Source organism: Podarcis muralis, chromosome 7 (assembly GCF_964188315.1).
Source record: "Podarcis muralis chromosome 7, rPodMur119.hap1.1, whole genome shotgun sequence".
NCBI lineage: Eukaryota > Metazoa > Chordata > Lepidosauria > Squamata > Lacertidae > Podarcis > Podarcis muralis.
Genome location: NC_135661.1, coordinates 38,278,043 through 38,297,273, shown reverse-complemented (window position 1 = coordinate 38,297,273; position 19,231 = coordinate 38,278,043). Strand labels below are relative to the sequence as shown.

General features: G+C 44.6%; 1 protein-coding gene across 2 annotated transcripts in view; it reads left to right on the top strand.

The window, feature by feature from the left end:
* The first annotated feature begins 5,601 nt into the window (after window positions 1–5,601).
* Window positions 5,602–19,231, top strand: part of SLC6A2 (solute carrier family 6 member 2) — a 68,016-nt gene continuing 54,386 nt past the window's right edge. The window contains exons 1-2 of one of the 2 annotated variants that reach the window (XM_028740126.2): window positions 5,602–5,940; window positions 10,644–10,953. In XM_028740126.2, the coding sequence (XP_028595959.1) occupies window positions 10,650–10,953 (304 nt within the window). In that variant the 5' untranslated portion in view covers window positions 5,602–5,940; window positions 10,644–10,649. Of the gene's footprint in view, window positions 5,941–10,341; window positions 10,954–19,231 lie in introns of those variants that run through there. The other variant, XM_028740125.2, reaches the window with a different exon arrangement.

Below are 19,231 nucleotides of genomic sequence, written 5' to 3'. Positions count from 1 at the left end.
TTTGAAAGTTACAATAAGGCATGAAATAAGGTAACAAAATGCGGACATTGTTAAATTTAAATAACGCAGAATCGGAAAGGGTGGGGAAGTCCAAGTTGTTTTTGTTTGTTTTTGTTGTTAAAAAAAGGGAAAATTTGTTTCTTGCAATTATGTTATTTGTTTGTAACCTATAAAACTATGGAAAGAAACGCAATAAAAAATTTATAAAAAAAAATAATAACTGTTGTGGCAGAGCATAGCCATTATGGCTAGTGGCCATTGGTAGCCCTCTCCTCCATGAATATATCTTAGCATTCCATAGTCAGTGCTTTTAAAAGTACATAATTTGTTTTTAAACTGCTTCTAGTGCTGTATTTTAAACTGGCCCACCCCACCCCAACACCTCTGCATGAAGGGTGGGTTAATAATATAATAATATAATAATATAATAATATAATAATATAATAATATATAATATTAATATACTAATAATAATAATAATAATGTATAAAAACTGCAGCTATAGAAACAATTTTAAAATATTACTTATATAAAAACAGGTAAAACAACCATTCCTTAAACAATGAGTGACAGTAAAGGATATATAATGTGATCCTCATCAGTAAGAGGATATGTTTTCCATTATACAAATCCTTCTACAGGATGACCTAAATGCTTAAAAAAACGATTCTCTCAAAGTTGGAGAGCCTAAAATGACAGATGTTCCCAATCTTAAAATTTCACATTATGCCACAGCAGCCAAAATTGGCTCTCCCCGCAACCCAAACCTCCCCAGTCAGAACTTCTGCAACAATAAAAGTTTCCACTCATCCACCAAAACCTTCTTCTAACATTCAGAAGGAGAAGAAAAATCTGGATTCTTTTGTGAATAATTTGTTCTGTACAACTGTTTTTGAGAGTGAGTCTGTAAATGCTGGAAAAACATTGAGATTTTGACACAAGCTGAAACGGTATGGGCAAGCTCTCACTTGGAAATGCTAGGGGGTAGGAATTAGGTTAGTAGTGCTTGGAGTAAGGCCATGGCTCTTTGGCAGACTATCTGCTTTGCATACAGCAGGTCCTAGATTTAAATTAAGATGACTGAACCCCCCCCCAAAAAAAAAAATTTAAAATCACATACCCTCAGAGGTGTTAATTGCACAGTTTTCATGTCCAGTATCATGTTTTCGATTTTCTCCTGAAAGTCAGTAATGAATGAGGCAGATGCACCTCACCAGGAAGAGTATTCCACAAACAGGGAGCCACCACCAAGAATGCCCTATTATGGGTCAATGTCAACTGGGCGGCAGCTGGAGGCAAAAGCTCCAAAAAGGGATCCCCAGCCAAGCGGAAGAAGAAGAGTTTGGATTTGATATCCCACTTTATCACTACCCTATGGAGTCTCAAAGCAGCTAACATTCTCCTTTCCCTTCCTCCCCCACAACAAACACTCTGTGAGGTGAGTGGGGCTGAGAGACTTCAAAGAAGTGTGACTGGCCCAAGGTCACCCAGCAGCTGCATGTGGAGGAGTGGAGACGCGAACCCGGTTCCCCAGATTATGAGTCTATCGTTCTTAACCACTACACCACACTGGCTCTGAGATGGTTGTGATTTGGCTAATATTAGTAAAGCATCCCTGCTGCATTTGGGAGTCCTTGTGCACATTCTGCTGAATGAGGTCCTGGACATCCACCCCAAATGTCTGTCCTGCCACAATCAAGAGTCTGCAAGCATGCTCCTCTATTTGTCTGTAAAACACTGTAGGGTATGGAACAGGGAATGACTTCTGGCACAGGTCTTGGGGAACCTCTGTAACTTGGGTATGCCCGGAGTAACCAAGTCAGTGCCCTCTAAATGTTGCTGGACTCCCAACATCCATCAACCCCAGCTGGCAAAGCCAACAGATACTAAGGGCCAGTGAGAGTGGGCAGAGCTCTCTCTCTCTCTCTCTCTCTTCCCTGCCCATCAGGCTCTCTTTGCAGGCTTTCAAACTAAACAAGAGCAAAAATGAAGAGTGCTGTGTAATTGCAAATCTGCTGGTGGTTTTTTGTTTTTTTTAAGGGGGGGGCAAAGGTTTTATAGGATCTGATGAAAAGGCAGAGTATAAGCTTGCTTGTTTTGAAACCCAAGGTACCCAGTGGAGGCTGATCTGTTAGGGCAAGTGGGGCACTGCCCCACCAACCTGAATCTGCCCTCAGCCAGCCTTCACCTGCCTGCCTTCTTCATGACAAATGGCCCTGGGCTGGCAGCTTCTTCTCTCCTTAGTCTCAGCGTTACCCTCATAAAAGTTAGCAGCGATTAGGAGGAGGAGGAGGAGAAGACTGGAATGATTAGCTCCACCTCTTGCTTGGGCTCCCTGCCTTCTGCACTTTTTCCGCCCCTCATTGATCCTGCCCAAAGGCAACATCTCTCCTTAGGCTGTGCCTCTGTTAAAGAAAGAAAAGAAAAGCTAACCTATCTATGCACGAGTTTTAAGGCTTCTTTCAACCCGTAGCTTCTGTGTTTAAACAGCTGCTGCCTTTCCAGCCAAGAGCTCGTTGAATTTATCGCCCATGTCAGCTAATGTTTGCAAAGCAGTACACCAGGTCTTCCTAGACTGCAATAGTTTCTGGACCTCATTCTCTGCTGTGATTTTCACTTCATATTTCAGCTTGAAAACATCGCCGCTGAAGGCTTTGAAATGGTTTGGGCACCTTCCATCATGACTGAGAGCAAAGGAGGTTGTTAATCCTTACAAGGCAAAAGGTGTGATTTGCAGAAAATTAGGCTCATACTAAAATTCATTCCATTTTTTCTTTCTCTCTCCACTACTTGCCATGCCTTCTCCCAAAGAATCCTGGGCATTGTCATTTGGGCTGCCTTCACACAGCTGTTTGGTCCACTTCCCTGACATTTCCCTAGCTGTTAATTTCTATAGTATTTTTGAGCTTTCACAGGACATAAAAGCCACTTCTGGGAAGCCAATGCTGAAGACTCATTCCTGTGTTATTTGATTCCAGGAAAAACCCTGTGTGCAGCTCCCTTAACCTGAAAAACAAGGGGGATAGTGACAGAATTTGGACCAGTATATTGACAGACCATTCATTCCTGCTATTTTCATGGGGGGATCCTGGGGGGACAGGAGTACACATCTATGAAAGGGTGGGGGAACAGCGATGTTGTCCAATGATGTTCACTGTTGTGTCACACCACGCCCACAGGTGCAAATGAAATATAGCACAACATGTGGCATATTGGTCAAAATGCTCCAGTTCTGTAAAACAGCAAGCACTGGAGTATGAAAGAAATGTTAGAAAACAGGACAGAAGGACATACATTGCAACCAGGGAAACAAATGTGATTATTTCCCAGGAGTGCATGCACCCTTGGTGAAGATATCCTTGGGCTGTGTACACATTCCTATTTACTCTGTCTCTAGTTCACTTCCACCACTGGTGCTGGAAGCCAAGTAACCAAGGGGTTTGCCACAATTCAAAGGTGTCCTATATAGCTTCTTGAGAAACACTTCTACTGGATGCCCTTTCCCCTCCAACCAGTTTCCATTTGATATGAAAATGGAAGCTGATGTGTGTGCGTTCCAGGCACCAATGGCACATGCTCAGATAACAGCACATGCACAAGCGACAGCTTCAGTGAACTGGAGTTCAGGGCAAGGAAACAAATCAGGTAATGGGCTTCAGGTGAAGACATCCCTGCCCATCTCCGGTATGTACAGCAAGGTAAGATTGTGACTTGAAACACAGTTGGAGGGTAAACAATCTCACAGCATTTCAAGCTGCCAATGTGTGCAGAGTCTTAGGTAGAGCTGGGTGGGAAACGTTGGCAGGTACTGCTGGGCTACATCTCCCATCAGTCCTGAGCACTGGCCATACTGGCTGGGGTTGATGGGAGTTAACTATGGGAGCACATTATTAAACGATGGAAGGCATCGATAACCAATGGTGGTTTTAAAAGATTAGACAAATTCATGGAGGCAGTCAATGACTGCTAGCCATGATGGCTATGCTCTGCTTCCACAATCAGATGTAGTAATTATTCTGCATATGAGCTTCTGGAAACTGCAGGGGAAGGAACTGCTCCTGTTCTCAAGTCCTGCTTACAGGCTTCTCATGGACACCTGGTTGGCCATTGTGAGAACTAGATGTTGGACTAGATGGGCCATTGGCCTGATCCAGCAGAGTCTTCTTATATTCCTGTATTCATATGTTCTCATCCAGCAGGCTCTCCTTATGTTCTTTAGAGGCTGCTCATGTGTTACATTGAATGCAGGTGAAACATGTCTCTGCACATGTATAAGTGTTTGTGTGAAAGGGATTTGTTGATTTGGACAACTCAACTATTCGTGCACACATGTACTCAGACTGTACACCGGTTGGATGCAATGTGTGAACACCACTTCTCTCTCCACCCATGGTCCACCTCCTTTAAGAGTGCCTGCTGTGTCTCTCCCTATCTGCTTTTGCATTTGTAAATGTAGCAAGCATTACAAAAATGTCCTACTTTCTCCAGTGGTGCAGTGAGGCAGGGAAAGGCAGGGATGAAACACAACCACTTGTTTCATAGCAGGAACGATGACACCATCTCCTGGGGTGCTATCTGCCTGTTTTCTGTATGCCAAATAAATAAAGCTCCCCACCCTCTCGAGAGAGAAACCTACCCAATAAGCAAAGCGAAGGTAGGCTAACATGGTTAAGTACTAAACAACACCAATGTCTATTTATACGCTACCTTTTCATAGTTAAAACAATGCTCAATGTGGCTTGCAGCATGGTAAGAGTTACATAACTAGAAAACATATATATATAACCAAAGCAGTCATAAGCAATATATTTAAAATATCAATAATTATGCAATAAAACCAAACAATCCCCACACAACGGAAGGGAGGTGTGGAGGGGCTCTTCACTTATAGGATGGCTGAATGCGTTGAAGAACTGAGTGCTGGTGGGACCCCAGACATTTGCCACCTTAATTTGCCCAAAGCCATTTATATCCATATACAAATATTTTGCAAATTGGTGCAATGTGCCTGTGCCCTGCCGTCGAGTCTTTTAAGTAACAGCACTACTGGAGGTCAGAAAGAAAGCAGGAGATGTTTAGATTTCACCACCCGAAAAGAATTGTCTTTCCTCTGGTCTGATCCAGCCTCTCTTCAAAGTTTAAAGCACCTCAGGTCTCGGGGTGATCAATGCCACCAACTGAAGGCACCAGATCCTCCTTACCGACTCCTCACCCCCACCCCACCCAAGCAAAAGCAAACACAGTCAGATTGTTTTCTATATCCCCTTTCTCCCTTGCCTGCAACTGCTTCAAGTGCTGTCAAGCCCCATTAGGCACAACGTGGTCCAGACTGATTCAAGATTAAGCCCTTTTTTGGTGAAATCCAATTGAGGACTTTTCTTACCTTGAGGGGGCGGCTGATATTACATTAACTAAGGCTGCCCACACTTTTCCACCCAGAAGCTCCGCAGAAAGAGAGAGAGGGAGAGGGGGAGAGAGAGGATCAAATTCTTCAGGGGAAACAACTATTTTGGGGGGGGGGGAGAGAAGGGGTTTCTGGGGCACCCCCTCCTTAATGCACTGAAGATCAAACCCGCTCCCCACTCCAAAGTCTTGAGCCTTCAGGAGAGAAAAGAATCCTTCCAGCTGCTCCAGGCTAAACCTACTTTCTCCAGTAAGGGAAACCGATCAGGATGCTCCAGGGCAAAACATCTGGGAGGTTTTTATTAATACAGTAATTCAATCACGTGGAAAGAAGAGAGACACAGAGGTTTAAAAAGCTCTCTGGTGCCTTGCCTACAGCTTTTCCTCTGGTCCCAAAGGAGAGCCGGGTCTGCGACACTCATCCTGCCCTGCTGGTCCTGTATATGTCTCACCCACCAAGCTCGGCAACCTTTGGGGCATGGGACATCTATCTTGGTTGAGTGTCGTCTTCTGCTAAGAGAATTAACCTGTCTGCTGGTGAGTTTTCATAAGACCTCTGTTAAAGCAGGGGTTGGTTTTGTGGGGGTGGGGTGGGTTAAGTTTTGTGGGGTTTTGAAGAAGCAAGGTGTGACCTCTGTCTCTATACACAACAATATTGTCTATTTTATGCAGTAGGGAGGAGTGGGTCTGGTGTTTTCAGTTTCTCTTTCTTTCTCATTTTTCCAAGCTGAAATTCAATTCTCCACATTGCTACATAAGGTTGTGGGGTTTTTTTTGTTTTTTTTTTATGTCTTCATGAAAATTTACCTGCTAATTTCTCCCATTTTGTGTATGCCATTTTTGCCAAATACTTTTGCAAAACAATGTTCCCAGCTGTGATGCATTTTTGTATGTTATTGTCATTAATATATGCTCTCACTCTCTCTTTTGCACACTTTACCCTAATATATACATTTTGTACACATTACTTGGATGGAGAACTGCATTGCAAAATTCAGAGAAGTGCATATTTCAAACTCTGCCTGCGTTTTTGGTTCTCATACTGTTTTGGAAAGCACCAATTAGATGTGCCTTTAAATGTGAACTGAACTGAATTTCTGCTCCATCTCCATCTACAGTGTGCAGATGTGTGTCCCAATGTGCACAGCATCATCATGGCAGACTGTGTGTCAGTCTGCTGCACTGCCTGTGCACAAATATGATTCTTCCATGTACAAGGTGTGAAATTTGTCTCAACAATGGGCCTGGCAAAACCTTAACAGTGTATATCTGAAGCACAGTTGTGTAAGACAGTGCATAGCTGGTTGTGTTTGGGGTTCTCTCTTGTGTGTCTGTGTGGAGGCATGTTAGTGTGAACAGTTCCTCTGCAATAGCTTTGGCTAACCCTGGTTCTGTTTACACTGTAATTGTAGGTAAATCCTGAGAACCCACATTTATCTCCCATTTCATGCATATGCATTCTAGGAACTATGCAGAACGGGAGTGGGGAATTTTTAGTCCTCCGGGTGTTGCCGAACTTCAAGTTTGAAATCCCATTGATTTTCATGAGAGGGAAAAACATGTACTTATCATTCTTCTTATGCTGAAATCAGTGAAGTAAAAAAAACCCACACACCAAAAACTCTTGATTTGGGCTAGATTGCCCCAGGGCATGAGATGTGTCACTGTTGCCCACTGCCTTGAAAGCGCACAGATTGGTTAGGCAGGTGTTATTTTTTAAATGCATTATTGACACTGATTTCCCTACCCTTTGTTGTTTCCTACTCTCTGATTCAAAGCTGAATTTGGCTTGTTTTTATTCTTTACCCTTCACTCAAATTAAGTGGAACAAGGGCAAACATTTTATAGCACAAATTGGACCACTATTGGATTGTGGTTTGAGCTTGAGAATGTGTGTGTGTGAAAGAGAGACAGACAGACAGATGTCTGCTAAAAACACAGGAATAGCTCAAGAACTATGTTGGATGAAGACTATGAAGGGATGGATCAGGGAGAGGAATTCACTTCAGATCTCATTTAAAGATGAAGATAACTTCTGAAAGCAATATGCACACCAAAATGCAGCTTTCTTTTAGACTTCACTCTTCGCCATATTTTGGGAGGAGGTGTGAAAATGCATGTACTGGGGGAAAGTGTGCGTAAAAATGCACATATTGCTGAAAATGACACATGAAGATGCATCATACTAGGGGAAATTACTTGCCAAATATTGCATTAGGCAAGATTGCAATCCAAAAAAAAAAAAAAAATGTATATAGTAGGAGAAAGTTGAACTAAACTGCTGATGGGTTTTCATTAGGACTTTTGGTTTTTGTTTTTTTAAAGCAAATTGATGTGGAAATGTGGAGAACTTAACTGAAGGTTTGAAAAATGATACACTAAGAGAAACTGAAATCAACATATTTGCCCATTCATAGTGACATGACATAACTATTCCAGAAGGAATTAAAGTCACCCTCTGGACTATGTTTGGATTTTGTTGTTTGGGGAGGGGTAGTACTTCTGGTGGAGGACATGTTGTGCTCCTTCTGGGGTAGTTTGTCCAACTTTGGTCACCGCATTGCATTCTGCTCTCACCTGTGCCTCCTAAAAGCTGTCAGCATGGGAGAGTGGCCACACCCCAAGAATGGCTTTGACTAGCTGGCAAAATCAGGTGAAGGTAGCCAATTGGTCTCAAAACACTTGGCGAGTCAGGGACTTCCCCTGCATGCAAATACAGGCTCTGGTGGGTTGAGTGGATGAGACCAATAATGGGTTCAGTGGTCAAGAAGACAGTTTCTGAATGTGCTGTAGAGGGAAGTGAGGGGCACATGAGGCTCATTAATCTAGGAAGGTAGCCCCTCTAGGAGAAGGGAAACTCTGATCCTAAACCTCCGCTGCCTTGTGGGATATCTTCAGGAGAAGAAAATGCTAAGGAGTAAACCCTACACAAATCCAGAGTGGAATCCTTAAGATTGTTGGATGGCACCTTGCATGCCTCTGTCCAGCAACCCCTGCAGCCAAGCTGGTGCCAAATGTATTGCTCTGCTTTGCTTTGGACCACATCAGTGAGGCAGAGAACCAGGTATTGTCGTCTGAGCAGCCCAGGACCTCCATACTCACTGCCCATGCTTGCCCCCTGGGTAGTTCACTTAAGTCAGGGGTCGGCAAGGTTTACCTCGCAAAGGCCGGTTCACTCCAGCAGAGACCCCTCTGTGGGCCAGATTGTGTGCATGTGTGAGCAAGCGCGCCCATGATTTCCGGCATCTGTGCAGGCGCAATTTCCAGCACTGTGGAAGTGAGTTACCGCGCTGAGTCGCACCAGTTTAGTGCAGTGTGCGAGGACTCGCCAAGCGGGTGGCTTGGTTCGGGGACGGCTCGTGGGCCACTTAAATGACCCCCGTGGGCCACTTGTGGCCCATGGGCCTTAGGTTGCCTACCCCTGACTTAAGTGCTGCTAATGCAGCGGTTTGACTTAATCCACAGAGGTGCACTCCATTGTCTCTCGAGACAGACAGATGCCAACAACGGTTACTATGTTTGCTTTGTGTGTGTGTAAGCTGCCCTGAGAATATTTTTATTTTTATTTCTGCAATTGAAGGGCAGCATAAACATTTTTAAAGTAACTACAGGCAAACAAATAAACACACAAGGATGGCCCTATCCCAAGTCTGGCAGTGTTGCATTGTAACTGTGATTCTTGGGAACAGCAATGCTGATTTCTGATTTCTCTCCATAGAGATGCCTCCTTTCTTCCACAATTTCCTAACAGTGCCGTTACTTGAGGATAGAGCATTTGCTCCAAAGGAAGCAAATGGAGCAGCGATTCTGAAATAGTAATTATCATAATTATTTATTGATTTTATTGGTCACTTTTTAAAAAGTAACTCAAAAGCAACTTACAAAAATAGCACATACCATAAAACTAAAACAAAGTAAAAGCTAAAGACACTTTCAAATTTATGAAAAGGCAGGACAAAAACATCCCACTCCCTGAAGGAAGCCACAGGTAATTTAAAACCAAAGACCTGGCAAAAAAGAAGCACCCAAGAACAGGTAATGAAGGTGACAGGTGGGCTTCCTTGGGGAGAATAATCCATCCCTAGTTCTTCTGCAACAGTGGTGGAAACCTGTGGCCTTTCAGGCATAGTTGCCAACTCCCTGGGTCCCTGGGTGCCCAAGCACCTACAAAATTCCCCATGAAGGGGCCAAGCACCCACAAATTTGGGGGCCAGGACCATGGCACCCACAGCCCTGGGCACCCATGGTCACGGGGCGAAGTTGGCTCTCCTGCTTCCAAGTGTTGCTGAATGTCAACTACTATCCTGACCATTGACCATGCTGGCTGGGGCTGATGGGAGTTGGAGTCCAACCACAGCTGGAGGCCTGCAGGTGCCCCATCCCTGATCTAGAAGAAGTGTGCAGAAGTGTGTGGGCTGGGACTGGGAGGCAACGAGATATCCCTGAGCAACGGGGGGGGGGGGATCTCGTCTGAAGGCAAGAGTAGGCAGTCCGAATTGTGTCTATTAATCGATGTCCACGATTCTAGAATCCACGCTGAACATTCTATCTGCGTGCCTAAAGAATCTCTCTCTCTGGCACTTAGCTTAGGTGAGCAATATGAGCAACATCCCTTCCCTCCCCTCTCCGCCTCGACGTGCGACTGTGCGCCTTGGGTAAAGCGGTGAGTCCCCAATTGAGGGTGGGAAGCTAACAGAGGCGGGAGAGTTACTCTGAATCCCAGGAGTACCGTTGCCTTGTGCCCTTCCGTGGCCACCTGCTTGGTGCGGAGCAGGGATGGGCGACAAGGAGGAGGGTCCGCTCCGCTGGCGAGAAGAAGAAGGCGCAGACGGTGCACGGCGGCGGCGCCTGGAATCAGGGGCCGGTTTAGTTTGGCCCCCGAGGTGGAGGAGGCGAGCTAGGGTTTTGCTAGGGGAAGGGTGTCAGGAAAGCGAATCGCTGCTTTTTCCATTTTTCCTCACACACCCGCCTCATTTGCATGCCCTCCTCCCTCACCGCCTCCTTTCTCCGAGGCGCGTTTTTGCGCTGCGCTCTTGGAGAGCCCTAGCCAAGAGCGCCCTTGCGCGCTCCGGGGGAGAAGACGAAGGGGGCGCTTCCGTTCGCTCCCACTTCTCGCCAGTCTGCCTCGCCTCCCACTCGCGCTTCGCCCCTCCGCTCTCCCACGCTGAGCTTCTCTTTCTCTCTCGGTGTGTGTGTGTCTTTCCCCCTCCCTCTTTCTCTCTCCTCTTGGACGTCTCAAGGCGACAATGACCAAGTCCCTGAGCCAGCCCGAGCAGAGGGACTCGGCGGTGGCGCCCTTGCGGGACTGCTCTGACCCGCCGCTCCAAAAGAAGGACGTGGAGCTTCTCCTGGTGAAAGAGCAGAACGGCGTACAGTACACCAGCAGCAACCTTCTGGAGACCCGCAGCCCGCGCTACAGTCCCACCGCCGCGGAGCCAGAGCGGGAGACGTGGGGCAAGAAGATCGACTTCCTCCTCTCGGTCATCGGGTTCTCGGTGGATCTGGCCAACGTGTGGAGATTTCCCTATCTCTGCTATAAAAACGGAGGAGGTAAGAGAAGTCTCTCCTCTCTCTCTCTCAATCTCTCTCTTGTACACATACGATCTTCTCTTCTGCATCTTTGTGTTTCTCCATAGCATAACCGATCCGACTAGCCTGTGGAAGTTTTACGCGAATGGTTAGTTAGGAGAAGGTTTGGAAGCCAGGGAGTGGAAGGCAGGTTCTTGTCCCACTGTGCCCTCCCTCGATGCACACGAAGGCCCTTAGCAAGTCGCATGCTCCCACCCTCAGTTCCTACCAGGAGAAGGGAAATAGCAGGGATCTACCTCCTAGGGTTGTTATGAGGGTGGCCGTATTAAAGAACACGGGGGCACCCTGATCTGAAACACGGTTGCTTACTTAGAGTTCATTTATTTGCTTATCCTTCACTCCTCTTCCTTTCCCTTCTTCCAAACAGTGTCAAGGAAGTAAACACCACCACCTCCTCTTTTTTTAAAAAAAAATTATATTGAGTGACAGGGTTGGCTTGGGGTCTCCTAGAACTTCACTGGATGAGTAGAAATTTGAATCCAGCACATCATGCTCCTTGTACTACTGCTAACTGTGCATTTTAAACTGTATTCTAACTTATATTTTAATCAACTGTTTTTGTGTGTGTTTTAATGTTTTTACTGTATTTATATTCAGTGTTAGCTGCCTTGAGCCCGGTCTTGGCCGGGGAGGGTGGGGTATAAATAAAAAAATATAATTATTTATTATAGGATCTAACCTTGACAGTCCCAGCTGATGCACGTTTTACTTGAAAGGTGCAAGGGGTTACGGCTTGAAAGTGTCATCCTATGCATGTTTACTCAGAAGTGAGACCCGCTAAGTTCGATGAAGCTCAGCAACATAGTAGTGATTCCCACTGAGTCTTACCCCACTGATAAGTGTGTTAAGGACTACAGCTTGTGTTTAGGATTGCAGTATGAAACTCTTTGCAGATTAAAGGGGAGTGTAGTGGGAGCAGTTGGTGGAAAGGGCAAGCTGTTTTAAGCACTTCTGTTTTCCTTGACTATGAAAGAGGGAGAGAGCTGAGTTACAAACTGACTATGATGAACATTTCTATACAGATCCAGGACTTCAAAATTTCCCAGCATCTTGGGGCTGATTCATTCCCTGCACTCTAGTCAGTGTCTCATTGCCTGATGACTCTGAATGGGTGATCTGCTGTGCTTTCAAAGAGAATTGTGTCTTTTGGGTCATGAAACAAGTACTCAGATTGCTTTTGATGATTGTTATATTAATGATTACATTTTTATCCCTTTCTTCCTCCAAGGAGCTCAATACAGTGTAGAGAGGTCTCTTCTCCACCCCTTCCTTTGTTCACACAACAACCCTGTGAGGTGGGTTAGGCTGAGTGAGTGATCAGCCCAAGCTCAACCAGTATCTTAAGTAGGATTTGAACCCAGATCCACTACTTTTGCATAGCCATCACTTGGGGTGCAACAATCCTCTAGTGATTGATGTGGTAGATCTATCCTAAAGAAAATACAGAAAGGCTGCTAAATCAGAACTTTGTTTTTTGTGAAATAGATGTGCACCAATCCACCCACCGTGGCTGTCCCAGAGAAGCTTGACTTATTTTGAGAGTGGATCAAATCCAGTCGCCCAGTGATCAGTGTAGGGCTGTGTACAGAACCCCCCGTCCCTGTGAAATTACTACCCCAGGGACTCCTAAACTGTGGTCTTCCAGTCACCAGTGGTGCACAAGCTTCATGCATGTGGCCTGTGGTGTGTCTCTAAAAAACAATCGCTATTTGAATTCTATAGAATTCTATTGGATTTGGATTGCAATGCAATCCAATACTACATAGAAGATAAACAGGGAATAAAAATGCAAATTAAAGTCTAATACAGGGCATTGCAATTGCTACAACAGGTATATTCCAAGTGGTCTGCCAAGACCCTCAACAATTTGCAGGTGGTCTGATGTGTGTATGTGCAGATTTGGGAAGTTTGGCCTATTCAAACTTTTCCGCCTTGCTGTATTTAAATTTGGATGAACTTCTTGTGATTTCCAAGCTTCTCTGACACGCAAAGGGGTTTGCTGGATCACATCAAGGACCCATCTAGCCCACCCTCCTCCTTCCCACATCAGTCCCCTGCTGGGCCCTCTCAGCAACTGGTGTGCAGTAGATGCTGCCTCTTGATTCCAATTAGCCATCAGGGCTAATAGTTGTGGCTCACCCAACAACTCATGCACCCATTTGTTCACCACTGCTGGATTTAAGATTAATTTAAGATTCCATTTCCATGGCTATGTATCTGTGGCTGCATACACACCATACATGGAAAACACATCTGCCAGCCTCCTGGCTAATAATCCTGGAAACTGTAGTTTGTCCCTCACAGAGCTACACTTCACAGCACCCTTAAGAAACCATAGTTCTCATGGGGTTTTTTGGTGACTTTTTCTTGTCGGGCGCTTTAAATGTGTTGTGTGTGTGCAGTCTATGTCAGGGACATGCGCTCCCTGCTGCCATTCCACTTGAACAAGAACTCCCCTTCATTGCAGAAACTGCAGGGAACCATGAGGACTAGGCAGTTGTGCAGAGTTGCATGATTTGACAGCTGTGTAAATTTGTCACAGCGCAACCAGGTGTAGAGCAATGAATTAGGACAGTTCAGATTTCATCTGGTCAACAGATAAAAGGGATAAAGGCAGGGCCGGATTTAGGTTTCATGAGGCCCTAAGCTACTGAAGGTAATGAGGCCCTTTATATGTCCAGCTGTCCTTTGTCAACAACAAATTGTCGCTGTTTTGTTTTTTTTGTGTTGAATATATGTTATATGGTAATTTATGGACCTAATAGTATCTGAAGCCATTTGCACATAACAAAATATGTATTTTATCAAAGTAATTGTTGAACTGAAATACAATTAAGAAGAAGTATATCAATAGTGAAATAATTATTAAGCTCTAACTTAAAATGATTTTTTTTATTCATAACAAACTTAATAATGCAAACACATTGGCATTTGGCAATAACACAAGTTCCTTTAGAAACACAGTTTACAAAGACTCATAATGAGCAAACCAGGGATATTTTAGGGAGCAGGCTAGCAGGCGGGGCCCATTACTTACATCATAGGAGCCTACACAACACAAAACACTGTTGCTGTTTGTAGGTTTTATTTTATTTCTTTTTTTGTCTTATATTTTGGAAACATAGATCCAGGTGTTTTTTCCTTAAATTTTTTTTGGGGCCCCCAAGAGAGTGGGGCCCTAAGCTATAGCTTGTTTAGCTTATACGTAAATCTGGCACTGGATAAAGGTGCTTCTCCTTAAGGAGAGGAGCTGTTGCTCAGTGGTAGAGCTTCTGCCTTGTATTCCAAAGGTCCCAGGTTCAGTCCACAACATTTCCAGGTAGGGCTGGGTATGTCTGAAGCCCCAGAGAACTGCTGCCAGTCAGAGAAGGTGATGCTCAGCAAGATAGTTCAAGGGACTGGTTTATATAAGGCTGTGTACACACAGGAGGCCCAGTCCTTCTAGTGTCTGTCTAATTGGACTTGCTTTTGACAACAAGATGCCTTCTGCATGCTTGCTGGAGTAACTCCATCTTTGGGAATCTGCCAGTTCCATGCTGGAGGAACAGAGAGCATGGCAAACAGATGGAGAACTCTTGGCAAGACTGGGGTAGACGTTTGGCTACAAGGGAACCAGCAACAGAAGACACAGCTATGCTATGATGCCTGGACCACTTGGTTGCCAGATTATAAAACAGTAGCTAAACATACTTCTTGCTTTTCAATAAATGATTTTTATTGAGTTTTAGTCAACATGCAATAAACACAGAGCAATATAGGCAATATAGGGACACAGGTGGCGCTGTGGGTTAAACCACAGAGCCTAGGACTTGCTGATCAGAAGGTCGGGGGTTCAAATCCCCGTGACGGGGTGAGCTCCCGTTGCTCTGTCCCTGCTCCTGCCAACCTAGCAGTTCGAAAGCATGTCAAAGTGCTAGTAGATAAATAGGTACCGCTCCTGTGGGAAGGTAAACGGCATTTCCGTGCGCTGCTCTGGTTCGCCAGAAGCAGCTCAGTCATGCTGGCCACATGACCCAGAAGCTGTACACCGGCTCCCTCGGCCAATAAAGCGAGATGAGTGCCGAAACCCCAGAGTCAGTCACGACTGGACCTATTGGTCAGGAGTCCCTTTACCTTTAATATAGGCAAAGTACGCTATAGGAATGTCTGCAACAGGATTTGGAGTGGTATTGCAAAAGTTCATAGCACAGAATATCTGTAGCCGTGTGCGGTGATTCAGAGTGGACCAATATAAGCGGAAGTTCTCAAGCAGAAGGTAGACGTTATAGATATGCCCTCCACAATGTAAGCTGACTCACTGAAAGTTGCAGTGGAAAATAGAACTCAAAGGGGATAGGTGAATATGCATTCCCCATAGCTTGGTGGGAGAGCATCTGCTTTGCATGCAGAAGGTCCCAGGTTCAATCCCCAGTATCTCTGAGTAGGGCTTGGAAATGCTAGATGGACCTAATTGAGCTAGATGAGTCAATGAACTAAATGGGCCTGCTTCTGCAAACCTTTACAATAATGTTTTTTACAGTGAGTTTTGATAGGTATAAATTAGAATTGCAAGGGATGGAACTAGCCTCCTAGAGCTTATGTTTTAGGGCCCAGAAAACAGTTTCCAGTCAGAAAACTTGCTTTGTTCAAGTTTACTTACACTTGCTTATGTTTCTGGTTACAAATGCAACATAATGTTCACATTCTGAAACTGAAGAGTGTTTGGCAAATTTGTCATGTGCCATTCACACAAGGAGGACATCACTTGCTTGCCCTGCGTATGATTCCTGTGCATTTGATATCTGATGGCTGAACTTGTGAACTGACTTGGCTGAAAAGCTTTGCGTTTGAGATCATGGGGTAATAGGAACTTTCGATTTGTTCTTTCTTTCTTTCTTTCTTTCTTTCTTTCTTTCTTTCTCTCTCACACACATGTACCACATAACTTTATGTAACCATTGACAGGTGATGGACACCCATATCTGAACCAGTTATATGTGGGTCACCAGAACCCTCAGGCTATAATCTTGTCCACATATTACACTCAATGCACGAGCAGTCTGTGTACCTCTGCACAAAATGGTTGATCTGTATACTCATACAGTTATTCACATGCAATGTGCAACTGGTGTACAATTTCTATACCTTTATACACAGTAGTTGAGCTGTACAAATCAGCAAGTGTACACTCTTCCACACAAATGTGTGTGTAGGGTCAGCATGTACCTGTATTCAGTGCAACATGTGTCAACAAGCCAATAAATAAATATCTTTCCCAAGTTAAGTAATATGCATGGACATCCAAACCAGTCGTAGGCATTAGAATGATTATTCCCTCATCTAGATAGCTGTGGTTATCCCTACAAGTCCTCTGGTGACTTGCTCAAGACAACCCCACACCTAAGCAAGCCCTGGGCCCATTGTCATTTTGAAGTTGGAGATATATCAGATTAAAGCTCTCTACCAGCCAGCCCATGAATTTGGGTCTTTCATTTTCATGCACAAACGCCGGATGCTTTAACTTCAATCACCTGGGTTTAAAAGATTTGGCCCGATTCCCCAAGTAGTAGCATAAGGATATTTAAACACACACACACACAAATCATTTCCTGCATTCTGGGGCTTTGTTCTCTGGTGATTTATTTATTTATCATTTGCCTTGGGAAGGTCATGGATGAGAGTTCTGGCACAGTGCGTCCTTTGTGCAGACGGCTTATCTCTACTAGCTCTTGCAGTAATTCTCCCCAAAGCATGACAAAGGTGAATGTAAAAGTCCATTTTCTTTGTAAAGGGAAGACATTATGGGTTGTGTGGGCTATGCAGGGCCAGTGTTGGGAGCTGGCACTGCTGGGAACCTGTCAGGGCCTTCGCACCAGAAGCAGTCGTGCTGCTGACTAAGGATATCAAAACACATTTTTTCTGCTCTGCCCTGTATTCATTGCATGCAGCGTGGTTTCCATTCTGCTGCAGTTCATCTTCCACCAAAGCCAACCTTTTTCATATCAGTGTCTGCTGCAGAAAAATTGTGCAACTTATGTACTTTATGTAATTCGTGACATTGTTCCACCCTGTTCATTTCAGGGCAAAGGAAACACAACGCAAAGGGAGGAATGTAATCAATTACATATGATTTTGCAAACTGAAAGCAACAACAATGGCAAATGTAAATTGCATTCACATGTTTGATATTAGTTCCGGGCATGGGGTAGCATTCAATGTTAGGGTGGCACAGAGCATACCCACTGAAGTTAATAAACATTATGATTGCCGTATTTACTCAAATGCAGTGCTTTTTTAAAAAAAATGTTTAGGGGTACTCTCATTTTCCTACTCATATTGAAATACTGCCCCTCAATGAGACCAATGTTTAGATTCATGAAATGTTTAGGGGTATGCATACCACTACGTCCCCCCAGAAAAAAAGCACTGCTCAAGTGTAATGTGCACCTTTTTTGGCCAAATTACGTCACGGAAATTAGGGTGTGCATTAGATTTGATGGTGCATTAGTCTCGATTGCAAGCTTGAAAAACACCCTCACTTGGCAAATACTTTTTTGGTTTCAAGGTTTTGAAAAAAGAGGTGTGCATTAGATTCAATGGCACATGATTTGTGTAAATATGGGAATTTCATAAGGTCTACTCTGAGTAGGACTAGTGTTGCATACCACCCACAGAATAGCATATCGTGAGCATCAGCAGTTTTCATTCCCTTCTCTGTTTTCATCTGAATTCTCTGAGATCCCTACAGCCTCACTAGTGTTGCTTCTCATCTTTACATCTTTATCCTTGCTCTTTGCAAGTCTCTGAGTTGTAAGAAGTTCAAGGAGGAGGAGAAGGCTCCACTTAACTTTGCTTTCTCTTGGGTTGTAGTGTGGAGAGTACAAGCAATTTATTTTTATTATTTTTATTTATTTATTTATTGCTCAAGGAAACCCAAAATGTGGAGCAAATACTGAGTTGCCTCTCTGCCTAGACTGGGAATAATTTAATGCCAATGGTGCACTAGACGGTCTTTGAGCAACTGTGAATCTTTCATGCTCCAAAATGCATGCAAATCTTAACAAGGACTCTCCTGCTCCACAAGATTTTAAGCTGAGCCACATGTTCAGCAGCGCTGGATGGTGCAGCTCTTGCTAGACTGTCCCAGTTCGAATTGCAAATGGAGAGCTACATGTTTCAATGCTCTCCATGTAATAATGTGATATAGAACATTACAGTATAGCAAATTAGGGGTGGGGTAAAAGGTCAACCCGAGGGCCACATTTCCTCCTGGGCAACCTTCCAGGGGCCATATGTCAGCGTGTCCTTGGACTCTGATAACACCTCCTGCTTCCCTGGATGGAGGTTATAGCAGTGAGTGTGTGTAGAAACTAGCCTCCTGTACAAAGGTTAGAATTTACATTTGTTGCTCTGTCCACTGGTCTCTGGCTCTGCCGATCTCTGAGATATGGAGCTCAGAAGTTTGCCCAGAAATGAATATGGCCTTTGGGATGAACAGGGTTCCCCATTCTTGGGATGGGGGTGATCTGAATTGCTCAGGGAGCCAGTGTGGTGTAGTGGTTAAGAGCGGTAGTCTCATAATCTGGGGAACCGGTTCGCGTCTCTGCTCCTCCACATGCAGCTGCTGGGTGACCTTGGGCCAGTCACACTTCTTTGAAGTCTCTCCGCCCCACTCACCTCACAGAGTGTTTGTTGTGGGGGAAGAAGGGAAAGGAGAATGTTAGCCGCTTTGAGACTCCTGAAGGGGAGTGAAAGGCGGGATATCAAATCCAAACTCTTCTTCTTCTTCTTCTTCTTCACCCCGGCACACATCATATGTGCCTGTCTTTCTCTGCCTTGATACTGCATGTGTGTGTGTGTGTGTGTGTGTGTGTATATATATATATATATATATATATATATATATATATATATATGCAAAGCACTCTGGCAAATCACAAAGCCATTCACCTGACATGTGTCAAAAGCCTTCCTATTGTTCCACGATCATTCTATTGTTCGTTGGTTGGTACTCTGCTCTGCTGGCATGTGTGTAATACGGGGAATCTTTTTTGCTACTGGAGAGCTATTCTTAGCTGATGGAAATAAGAGCCCAATCTATGCCTGCTGTGTCTTGAACCGCTTCCTGTAGAAACCGCATGTCGCACACTAGTCGAACGGCAAACTACTGGGGGAAAGAGCAGTTTGGAGAGCTCCTTTTGGAGTTCCTCATAATCTCATTTTTCCTCAGACCACCCTGATCAATTTGGTGCCACCAGGA